The 13,034-nt window shown below is 38.3% G+C and overlaps 1 protein-coding gene across 2 annotated transcripts in view; it reads left to right on the forward strand.

Moving 5' to 3' along the window:
- Nucleotides 1-13,034, forward strand: part of srgap3 (SLIT-ROBO Rho GTPase activating protein 3) — a 109,081-nt gene that overhangs the window by 56,587 nt on the left and 39,460 nt on the right. For both annotated transcript variants that reach the window (XM_060867967.1, XM_060867966.1), the window contains exon 4: nt 6,744-6,806. In XM_060867967.1, the coding sequence (XP_060723950.1) occupies nt 6,744-6,806 (63 nt within the window). The remainder of the gene's footprint in view (nt 1-6,743; nt 6,807-13,034) is intronic.

The raw sequence follows: 13,034 nt of genomic DNA on the forward strand, positions 1-13,034 counted from the left end.
TAAGAGCCTTGCTCAAGCACCCAACAGTGGTAGCTTTATGGGTGCTGGGGCTTGAACTCCTGATCTACTGAACAGTATCCCAGAGCCTTATCCCTGGAGGCACTCACACCTCTGCCCACAGCCCACTTCTGCATATAGCTGTTTTGTGGTGGTGTGAATATTGGAAACAGAAACAGTTTGTCTCAGTTGTTTCACATTATCAATTAATTGGAATATAAAACGTCATGATATTGTAATGTTTACTGCCATTGCAGGATTTTTTTTAGACAATATGAGAAATTTTGCGATTGTAAGATTAAAAAAGTCACAGTTGCTTGAAAATAACAAGCAATTAGACAAAAAAAAGATAGCGAGTGATAAATATGCGTTTCTCAATTCTAATGAAAAATTATTATATAAGCACTAAGGCAGAACAATCCCACAATGCACTGTGGTGTAATGTTGGTTCATATGAAGTCCTAATAATAATTTGGCTAATAAAACAATCCTAATATAGGTAGTAATTTATTTAAAAGGGTTATTACATGATAAAGAATGGGCCGTTCAAAAAGAATGTACTTTTTAATGATGTTTGAAAAGTCAAAATAATTAACTTTAAATGATGAGAGGAGTTTTGGCAGCCAGACAAAAAAAAAATTGCAGTAAAAAAAATGGTGTATTTGCTTGATTCAGCTTTTCAGACTGTGTTAGAACAGGAGAGTCTTTACCGCAGGCAATTGAAATCTTTGTTTCATTAACAGGCGTGTGTTAACACTGTACCATGTTGCACAGCTCAGTACTATGGAGAATTCCTTCCTTTTCCTATCATAATATTAGTTCAGCATTTCCCATTGTTCTTACTGCAGTTACTTTAAATGAAGCCCTAGGGTTTGGACATATAACGAGGCATAAGAAGTCACGTCTGAACAATTTTTTCACGCGTGAATGATGAAGCACAGTTCCACGTGGTGTGTACTCGACACCTCAGGGTTCTATATGTGAAACGGCGTCAGCACATAGCCCAGATTCCTGAGGTCTAAAGCAAACAGCAGCAGCGTGTTTACACCTGGCTGGGCTTCCTCTAGGTGTGTGCACTCCGTCTTAGTTAACATTCATGCGCTAGACCGGAAGTGAAAGAACATGAATAAGCCAATGACAAGCCACGAAAGAACCCAAGGGATTAGTGGTAGGTTGTGTGGGTCAGATGTCTGACCTTAAACAGACTTAAAATATGAATGAAAGCATTAAACCGGTGCAACTCAGTGTGAGCCTGCTGTAATAAGCATTTCCTCTACACGGTTTTAGCTTTAGTGTTGCTTTAGTGGATGCTTAGAGCTGTTGGAGATTTATGTGGATTAAAACCATGCTAATTAATCCATGATAATGTCTTTTAGCCCTAGGATTTTTTTGATTATAAGAAACCTGCGATCGTTCCCTGGCACGGGTTTACTGTCGCTACTGTTGTGTGTGATTTGTGGTGTGTGTTGAAGGAATATTTTTGGTATCCTTTTTTTTTAGGTGGAATACACCCCCATGCTGAGAACTCATACCGGCGTCTCAGCTGGATGTCCTGCTCGCTTGGGGCTAAACACTGATCTCTGTAGAATTGCACCATGTCGAGTATTTCAAGTGTAACTACTCATCTCTTTTGACGATTAGCACTCCATAAACTTATCAGACCTTTAGCATGAAAAAACACTGTGTGCCAATATTATAAAATCAGGGGAATGATGCACCAGTAATAATAATAATTGTTTTGCATAATAATTAGGTATTCATTGGCACTTAGGGTTTAAGATGCAAACAGATGGTTAGCAGCATTTGCGAGAAGAATGAGGTCAGCGAGCACGGGCAGTCACTTGGTAGTCAGAGCAGGGTTTTCTCTGATGGAGAGTGACTGGACTCACTCTCTTTCACTGGGTTGCATCAGAACAACTGCGACTGACTGTTCTGTGTTTGACAAAGCAGCCAGAATAATATATCAAAACACACAGCAGTGTGGAAAAGGATAAAATTCAGTTTTAGGTTTCTGGCATCTGGATACAACTGTACATGAGATTAGAAGACAAAAATGTAGTACTACATTGATTATATTGCCAAAGGTTTTGGGACACCCTTCCAAATCATTGAATTCAGGTGTTCCAATCACTTCCATGGTTAAATGTGTATAAAATCAATCACTAAGCCATGCAGACTGCTTCCACAAACAGAAGCTCAATGAATTCAAGCGTGGTAGGTTGCCACCTATGCAATACATCCATTTATGAAATTTCCTCACTACTACTGTAACTATTCCACGTTCAACTGTTAGTGTTATTATAACAAAGTTATAGAACACCTTTGGGATGAATTAGAGCGGAGACTGCGAGCCAGGCTTTCTCTTCCAACATCAGTACCTGACCTCACAAATGTGTCTCTAGAGGAATGGTCAAAAAAGTCTAATAAACACACTCATAACCTTGTGGAAATCCTTCCCAGAAGAGTTGAGGCTGTGATAGATACAAAGGGTGGGCGAACTCCAGATAAAACCCTACAGAGTAAGAATTCTTTAAATTTCACGTGCATGTAAAGGCAGTCGTCCCAAAACTTTTGCCAATATAGTGTAGATAGACACTGTACACTAGAAACCCTGCCCATATTGGTCAGTCTAAATGAATTTGTCAGTCAGACAATGTTCTTCATACTTGTATAACTTCAATGCAAAAGCTCAAGGTCAAACAGGGGATTATTATTTCTCCCACAAAACTCCATAAAAGGTAAAGATCTGAAGGTAAAAATGTGAAAACGATGACTAAACTGAAAGAGCACTGCACTAAAAGAAGAGTGTTTTCCAGTAATACCATTAATTAAATTAATTAAATTAAAATCCAGTAATTCCATTTTCCAGTAATACAGCTCAGCCAATGCAGTGTGTCAGTTACCAGAGGAACAGACTAATGCTACTGTACATTCACACATAAAGCGACACGCAGTGACAAAGTGACCCAGATCGCTCATGTTCAGTGAGAGCTAGCGACTTCCGGCGACATGATAACAACATCCGTTGGATACTAGCAACACGAGTTGAACTGTATGCAAATATGATATATGAAATAGGACACTTTGCAGTTATACATTGCTGAATTTTCTATACAAACACCAACATCTCCCTCCAGAATGTTTCATTTTAGCGAGAAAACTGATTTGTTGTTAAGTACAATGCTAGTTGAGCAACTCACTAAAAATGTTATTACTATGGCAACCAGTAGCATAAACACCTAATGGGGACTTCATAGTACAGAGACTGATGACTTCCAGAGATAAAATAGGTGTTATTTACTCTCCCTCCACTTATACGCTAGCATTTCTTTTGTCTTAATTGAACAGCCAGATATTTATCTTCATTTATTTTCATCATTTATCCTCACGTTTATCTGCATGCAACTGAAATAAACAGGCTAATTAACTGTACACAATAAATCTTATTCTATCATAAAATTCACACAGACCTATGAGTTGTCGTAGGATATTTTTTTCCCCCAAACTTTCAACACCACGTATCTTGAGTGCATTTTTTTGTTTGATAAATGAGGCTTATTGTTGGTATGAAGTGTTGGAATGTGTGTGTGTGTGTGTTTGTGTGTGTGTGTTCTGACAGGATGTGATATATGTGTCAGGGTATTAAGTTCTGCCCATAACACATAACTCATGCTGCTTGTGTGTGTGTGTGTGTGTGTGTGTGTGTGTGTGTGTGTGTGTGTGTGTGTGTGTGTGTGCGTGTGTGAGTATTGATTCCTAAAGGTTGTACAATATATTGAAGGCTGCAGTAGACTCAGCTCAAAAGCACCTAATCATGTTATATTGTGCATCCTGACCACTTTTTAACACTCGACACACAGTTGTGTTTTTGTGGCTGTTTCATTAAATTACAAAGCACGCTGTGGTGAAACTAATACATCCCATCTGTTACTAGTCCTGGTCACATCTAGAGGTCACTTGTATACGGGTCAGTATATATAGTAAGACATTTTGCAGACAGTTGTGTTATTGTGTTACACAAACTGGGTGTAATATGTTGTGTTCATATTCTGTTGTTTGCTGCACTGATACAGCAGCACTATTGATTGTTGGGGATTAATAGAACTCGCTGTGATTTATCAACATGAAGCAGAAATAAATCAGTGGAGTTCATGCTAAGAAAACGAATACTAAGGGATCTCAAGGCAAAGCAAAAAAAATAGCTTAAAGGTACATGGTGAAATTCTTCACAGAGGACAAATAATAAAAATTCTCGTTGTATTTGTCATGGACACAACCATACACTGTACAGCATACAGGGAAATGTGTTTTTCAGCTGTCTGTGTCATAAAAAAAAGAATCAGATTAGAGTTACAGAATTAACAGAATTCACTGTACAGGCAGGAAAAGGAAAAATATTTCATTTAAACTTTATCCTTTAGTGTTCTGGTCGAAATTGACAGCAGCACAGTTCATAGTTTAATAGAGAGTTTAATAGATAGCAGCCATACACACACACACACACACACACACACACATGCATCGTTTAAGTTAAAGTAAATTACAACATAATAAAATGTAGAATGAGAAACGGTTATCAATTTAGGTACAAAACTGAATCAGCCACAGCATCTTCAGCTAGATGCTAAATGTCTGTCATTTCAAATCACTTTAAAAGTATTCAGTGACATCAGCTCCTAAAGTTTCAGCTCCATGTTATTCCAGGCAGCGAGGGCAGCAAATTTAAACACCCTTTTTCCCAGTTCAGTGCACACCAATGGAACAGACTGTAAGAAGAGATCCTGGGACCGAGGGCTGAAGCTACTTACAGATTTATTACACATGGAGGTTTGAGGATATATGATGGATGCAGAACTAGGAGAGATTTGTAAAATGTCTAGAAATGACAGAAAAAGATCATATATGATATACGAGTATAGATCAGTGGCAGAACAGGATGACTGCACAGATTATGAAGCTTGATATAGTGACACAGCAAGTGTCCTGAGCCCCGTTTGACTCTATGAAGATGTTTTCTTTAGTCAAGCTAGATTTAATAACAAACACACTACCTTTTATTAAAAGATATGTAAACCTCAGAATGTAAGTTATGCTTGAAGCGAAGTGAGGCACAAAGGAATAAAAGTAAATTTTCTTAAAATACTATTGAATTTTTTATGAAATATTGTTGAATTTACTGACACTTCTATATGCATTGTAATTCAGAAGCATTTGGACGGAAAGCTATGTGATTAGCTGATTAGCTGATATTAAACAATAGAGTAAATGTTGTCGTTGTTGCTGTTGTTGTTGTTGCTGTTGTTTTCCTTGGATGCTTCCTGCTCAGGGTTACTATGGTGGATGAGTTGAACAAGTTTTATAAAACATTTGCATATGTAATATTTTGCGTTAGGAAATTCAATATTTAAATAATTATGCAATTACACTGAATTCAGATTTTTACAAGCCTGGCCTGCACATGTCACTTTCACCCAATCAACCACAAGATGATTTTCTTAGGCGCAAACATCTGGACGTCGGCTAAATTCAATAAATATCCTACGCTCCTGCATTTGTGGTCCTTTGATAGAGTCGAAACTAATTAGACACGAACCGGACGTGACAGAGCAACATTATTAAAAAGAGAATGATGGAATATCAGGTCCTTTGTTTTAATGGCTTCCTTGAGAAGTTTACTCCCACCTCCCGTGCTCTGACATGTTTGGGTGACTCATGATGTATGAGTGAGTCTTTGGCAGAGATTAATTAAAGGACCTGATTTGTTCTCCTGCTAAACATAAGGATGATTACAGGAAAAGAAACAACTGAATGATGGAACTAGACGTGCTCCAGCTTTTGGGACATGCTGTTAGCATATGTGTAAATCATGTCCTGTCATGTATACACCCATGTCTTACTCTTAATAATGACACTAATGATAACAAGAATAATGAACAGAGATTTAATTATACAGGACTGGTGTGAAACATACAATCAAATAAATTTATAAGTAAATAATGAAAAGTAAATGAATGAATGGAAAGAAATTGGGCATGTTTGCTACTGGATAACAAGACAGTGCATTTAGATAGATAGATAGATAGATAGATAGATAGATAGATAGATAGATAGATAGATAGATAAATAGATAGATAGATAGATAGATAGATAGATAGATAGATAGGTGGATGGGTGGTTAGGTAGGTGAGATGGATGGATGGATGGACAGACAGTCAGACAGACGACAGACAGAAAGGCAGATAGATAGATAGATAGATAGATAGATAGATAGATAGATAGATAGATAGATAGATAGATAGATAGATAGATAGATAGATAGATAGATAGGTGGATGGGTGGTTAGATAGGTGGATGGATGGATGGACAGGCAGACAGATGGACAGACAGAAAAGCAGATGGATAGATAGATAGATAGATAGATAGATAGATAGATAGATAGATAGATAGATAGATAGATAGACATACAAACAGCCAGCTAAATAGACAGATTACTAGATAGATAGATAGATAGACAGACAGACAGACTGATAGATAGATGGATAGATAGATGCTTTTTTGATCCTGAAGAGATTCAGTGGAAATGTATGTGTATGTATGTATACACATTATTGATCTTGAACTTTTACCGTTAAGCTCTTGTCCAGAACATACAGCAGACTAGTGGATAATGGATCAGTATCATATATATATATGTACATATATATATGTAACATTTCTTGGCCTGATTTATTATTTTTTGTTTCCAGAGCAAAGAAATTGGCATTCAGATGCATGAGGAGTTGGTGAAAGTGACAAATGAGCTCTACACGGTGAGTAATCGGTCTCTCCCACACCTCTATCCTGCACTTTTCTTTCCAATAGAGCTCACACATAGCACATTCTTCGCCATGGCAACATGGCCTTTTGCTTTGCTGTCTGTCTGTTTGTATTCTTGTCCAGTGTTCTGTGAAGAAGGAGAGCTTGCTTTCGACTGACCGGCCTGAAACAATCATGGCAGTCAGTGGCATAAAGATGATGATATCTGTATATTTGATGGTAATGCGGTAATATTTGCTGAGAAAATATCATGATGTGGGCTTTTGTAATTCTCTTACATTAGTGTCGTCCCTCCGTAGTTTCACTCTTAGGTCACATTCACACACACATCGACTCACAACCATAAAGTGACACGAGCAACTATATGACTAGAAGTGTCCAGGCCTGTCCAGTAACGTGACAAATTTGAGAACAGTATAAGGTTATGGAAATACGGAGCGACTACCAATGAGAGTGAAGACAGTAGAGAGCACGTGAGCCGTGACAAAGAGCATTCTCCTTCACCTCTTATGATATGATGCTTATGTACACTGCAGTATCTTCTACACAAACACCAAATCTCCATCCAGAATGTTATATTTTATCAACAAGAAAACTGATTTATTGTCGGGTGGACTGCTGGTTGCTCCACCCGCTAATAAACATTGTTACTATGGCAACCGGGAGTAGGAATGATTACTGGCGACTTCATAGTACAATGACTGATGACTTGCACTGATAAAATCACTGCATGCATGAGCGTAGCTTTAATGCTTCCATCCCTACCTTATCACACAACTTCCCCCTTCAGTCACCATGAAATAAACTCTCTCTCTCTGTCTTTCTCTATCTCTCTCTCACTCTCTCTCTGTTTTTCTCCTTATCTCTACCTGGATGAGTTCCTTGCTATCTCAGCTTTTCTTTTCACTTCATTGGTTAGATTACTCACCAGCGATTCTGTATCAGACAATAATCTCTGTCCACTTTCCCCAATTCCCCGAGCAGCTGCCTGACTGGAAACTTGAAAACTTTAACCAGGTGTTTTTTTTTTATATTGCCTGGTGAAAAACAGCTTGTAAATGTTTGCAGCATATTTAGTGTCTACCAAATCTTATTAGTTCTCTTATAGACAAAAGGTAAACAAACTAGATATGTACCAAATTTAATGAGTGAACACATGAGCAAATGTCATTTTCCCCAACAAAGCTTTTTATTGAGGTGAGTGTTTGCACCCAAGGGACAGTGAAAGCGTATAATGGCTTGGATATTTACAGTTAATCTCTTAGTGAAACATTGGGAAATATTTTTATACCATATTTCTTGATGGTTGTTGATCATGACAACCATGTGTGAGTACCTCAAAATTTGGAAGCACACAATTGTATAGAATGTTATTGTATGTTGTAGGTCTACAATTGACCATCTTGGGAAGTAAAAAAAAACATGCTCCAGCATGACAATGCTGCTGTGCACAAAGCAAGGTCCATAAAGACATAGATTGCAAAGTTAGAGTGACCTGACCTCAACCCCAAAAGAAAACCATTGGGATGAACCGGAGCATTGACTGCACCTCAGACCTCAACACCTGAGCTCATTAATGCTCTTGTAGCTGAATGAACACAAATCCCCACTACACTCCAAAATCTAGTGGAAAGTCTTCTCAGAAGAGTGGAGGTTATTATACCAGCAAAGAGGAACAGGATGGAACCGGATGTCCAAAATGCACAGATGGATGTAATTGTCAGGTGTCTACAGTATACACATCTGGTCATGTAGTGTATCATATAATTTCATATAAAATATGTGCTCCAGATGCTGGAGTTATTTGTTTATCCAGCTGCCTGTATTCAGTGCAGCAAGCCAAGTGATTTATCTATTGGAAATGTATACACTTTCTGAAAAAAAGTTTGTTTCTTGCCCGTGCTACCACACACACACACACACAAACACACAAATTGTGAAGAGCCAATCAGGCTACAGCAATGTTTTTATGACGAAGGATGAAACCAAAGAATCAGATGAAAACCCACACATTAATCTGCTGAATTTAGACAGAACACAGAAGGCATTAAATTTGTAATCAAGTTTAACATCTTACATACATTCTGAATTCAACAATTGCTGTTCATCATGAAACACACACACACACAAACACACAGGTCTAGAGCTTGATTCTTGGTGTGTTTTATAAGGTCATAGCCTGGGAGGATGTGTGGAACAAGATACAGTAGAGTTTGTAACCAAAATTAAATAACAGTGAGTTTACCTCAAGTGGTACCCAAGATACAGGAGATTTTAATCCTAGGCTTTCCTTCAGGATGGTGAAGTTGTGATCTCCAGCTTTAGATTAACCTGCAGTTAGACAAAAACATTGTATTGACTTAATTCAAATGCATACATCATTCCCTGTGATTGAATTGAGTTGTCATGCAACTGAATCAAACCCACAATGCTGGTGTTTTGCAACAAACACTTTACCCTCTGTACTCTTCTACCATGCGGATCTACATTGGATAAATTTAATATTGGATTTAACATCAAAATTCTGGTGTGATTTCGCATTGTAATTGGTTTACTGTGTGAACTCATCACATTTCCTCTACACCATTCAATCTAGTCAGTAGAAATTTGTTTAAAATAGGTTTACTGTAAGAAGTGAAATTTAATATTTGTATGTAAACTATACATAATATTCATTCATTCATTTTCTACCGCTTATCCGAACTACCTTGGGTCACGGGCAGCCTGTGCCTATCTCAGGCGTCATTGGGCATCAAGGCAGGATACACCCTGGACGGAGTGCCAACCCATCGCAGGGCACACACACACTCTCATTCACTCACGCAATCACACACTACGGACAATTTTCCAGAGATGCCAATCAACCTACCATGCATGTCTTTGGACCGGGAGAGGAAACCGGAGTACCCGGAGGAAACCCCCGAGGCACGGGGAGAACATGCAAACTCCACACACACAAGGCGGAGGCGGGAATCGAACCCCCAACCCTTGAGGTGTGAGGCGAACGTGCTAACCACTAAGCCACCGTGCCCCCATACATAATATTTTCTTTCTTAAATCAGAGTGAACATATATTCCTGTTTTAGGGTATGTAGGTATTTAAACTAGAAACTAGACACATCCTTGCTGTGAACTAATATACTGTATAAGGGCATCTGCCCAATACTGTAAATGTAAATATATCTGTTAGGCCATTTCCTTTTGCATATTTTGGTTCATGGCTCTATAATTAAAACCAACAAAATGGAAGAATTCTCATAATTGAATGTTTATTAAAATATATCACCTTCACATACAGACTAATTTACTGACCCGACGCCTTTGCTGGAATGATGGAATTATGTGGAGAGATTAAGTAACAAGTCCTGAAGTGCAGAGAGACCCTGAATCTGTTCCTGCAAAAGAGACAGTACAGTATCTCCTCTTACAAGAAAAAACAAAGCTTCTTCATGTGCAGCAATGCATGCAGCACCTTGAGCTGGTTAGTTCATTTGCTTCTCCGGTTCTGTTTTGTACATTTATCTTTAACAGCCTTTTGCAGATTTCCCAAATGTTAACCCTGAAATTACAGAATGGCTAATTAAGAGTTAGAAGTATTAGCATTTCTGTGCTAATGATGTTGCCAAGTCAGTGTCACATCCCTTGAGACGTTTCTGAAAGACGTTTCTGGAACGTTAAAGCTTTGGGCTGTGGTAGACTCAGTCACCAGTGATTGGAACTGTAAAAGGTAACAGAAACGGTCCGATTTTTTTTATCACCTAAGGCAACATGCTTAAAAGATCCATTCTAAGGGGCTGGTGCTGTTAATGTCCAGCAGTGGACTGGTATTCAATCCATGCTGGTTCCTGATGACCATCCAGTGTTTATGGAACAGGCTTCAACCCTGTCCAGGATACAGCATGTACTACAAATGAAGACATCCAGGGTCCTCGGTACCAAACTGAGCTCAGGTTACATTCTGGATAAAGTTTCTGCATGAGTTCTAATTGGGGTTTCTTCAGGTTCTCTGATTCCCCCACCTCAGAACTACCCCTTGAAAAAAAATGACAGAAGTTGGATTGACAATGCTAAATTGCCTTTAGGTGTGCACAGTTATGTGTGGTGCCTATTCTGTGATGTATTGGCATCCCAGTCGGGGCACAGGCTCCAGATCCATTGCCACATAGAGCAGGATAACGTGGTTTTTGAGAATGAATGAATGAATGAATGAAACAATGAAAACACATTTCATGCAAATAGTTTCTATGTCAAATCTTATTGTGTAAAATATCTAGCATTTACTTTATGCACACCTACATATACATATACATAGCAACACATCAACTTCAGAAATATTGGCACCCTAAAAGAGAATGTGTGAACATTTTTGTATAAAATAAGCATTATTTCAAACACAAACTCAAATTTCCTACTCCAAGAATAGAAGAAACAAGCTTTTGTCTAACAAAATATTCCCCCTAAGAAAACTTCTGGTAATAATTTGGACTATTTATTGGCACCCAGTACAACATTGTCAGTAGTGTGGATAGGTACGCTGAGTATGAGCGAAGACACACACATGTTCAAATCTATAGAAATTCAGGGCTAGCTTTACTGGCATGTTTAAGGGAGGTGGGAGGAAACAAGAGAACTCAGAGGAAACTTGTGAGGTCAAAAGGTAAACACATGAAACTACACAATAGTTCTTGCCACCACTAATACGAAATTATATTCAAACGTTCTTTATAGATCTGCCCAGTGTCTCATACCATTGTATTCATAAGCAAACAAATTCAATTCTATCATCAAACCAACCAATATAACATCTAGCATTAAATATGAAATATTTTAGCAGCTTTGATCCTGTTGTCATGCCACATTTTACTGTTGACGTTGGTTGTCTGTTTGTTGTAAAAGTCAAACAGCTCAAATGTGTGTTCATACAGAAGCACCTCAGCATGCCAGAAAATGAGATTCTGCTGCTTGGGACCGACAGACCTTTAGATCCAGGTAGCTCATAAACACACTTGGTAGCGTAACAAGTCAACATCCTTGGCTGTTGTGAATTGGCCTATTTTTCACACTCTTCCATGCTTTAGTACTATATATATACAATATATATATAAGATATCTGTTAATCCTTCCAACTAGGGGGCACAGTCGTATTTTTTTTCTTTTTGTTAGGTTTATTTATGATTTTGGACTTCCTGCTGATGAATGAAATGAAGAGTGTTTAGGTTTTGTTAGCGCCGTAAAAGTCATTTTTGCAGAGGACAGCAGATGTATGTTCCAGGAAGCTGTGCATCATAAAAGAGCCAGGTGCTGGCATTCATAAAACTGTGCAGTACCAACCATTAAATCACAGGATAAGGAGCAATATAGATGCACCAGATCTACATTTGGATGCTGAAAGCTCTTGCAAGGATCATCCATAAGTTTTAATTAGGAATGCCACATTAAAAATAGATTTTCTTGCTTTCTCATTTTTCCCTAATGAGAAAGGTCTTATGAAGGATGTTCACATGCACTTTAACACACTGCTCACGTTGTCTGGTTTTACTTGACTGTGGTGCATGTTGTCCAGAGGCTACATCTCTGCTCATCCTCTTCCTAATGAGCTGCAGGAAACAGCTTTTTCCAGCAGAAGTTGGTGGCCAGCTGCAGTGGACTCGCTTAATGACTGTGATTTGGCAGGCTTCTTTAAAACACACATGCACACACACACACAAACACACACACACACACACACGCACACACACACAGCTGCATTAGTGTTAGTATGTGATATTAGTTTTTGTCGGCTGGGACTTTAATGTTTGGCAACAAAACAAAATTTCTTTAGTAGTTTCTGTTTGTTCAGACCAAAGTCTCGTAGGTGGTAATTCATTTAGTTCTTAGTATCAGTGTCAGGAGGTGTTGCAACTCTGCACCGCACAATATTTTTATTTCAACACTAACAAGCCTTCACCTCACTTCGGTAATAAACATAAAAATAGTTGCCCAGACACAATAGAAGTGCAGAGTATGAACATGCTCAAATATTCTAGACTTACATCAAGCTGTGTTGCCTATAACATGACAGAATTCTACATAATTAATGATTAATGATGGATTCCTTCAGTTATTCATAGATATAGATACACAGTTTTCTGCTTGGACTAAGATTTGTCCATGGACTCATAGAGTAAATATAATTTTTAAGCAAGAACTATTCATTAGACAGGGTGACCGAGCCATGATGA

The sequence above is a fragment of the Tachysurus vachellii genome, chromosome 4 (assembly GCF_030014155.1).
Source record: "Tachysurus vachellii isolate PV-2020 chromosome 4, HZAU_Pvac_v1, whole genome shotgun sequence".
Taxonomy (NCBI): domain Eukaryota; kingdom Metazoa; phylum Chordata; class Actinopteri; order Siluriformes; family Bagridae; genus Tachysurus; species Tachysurus vachellii.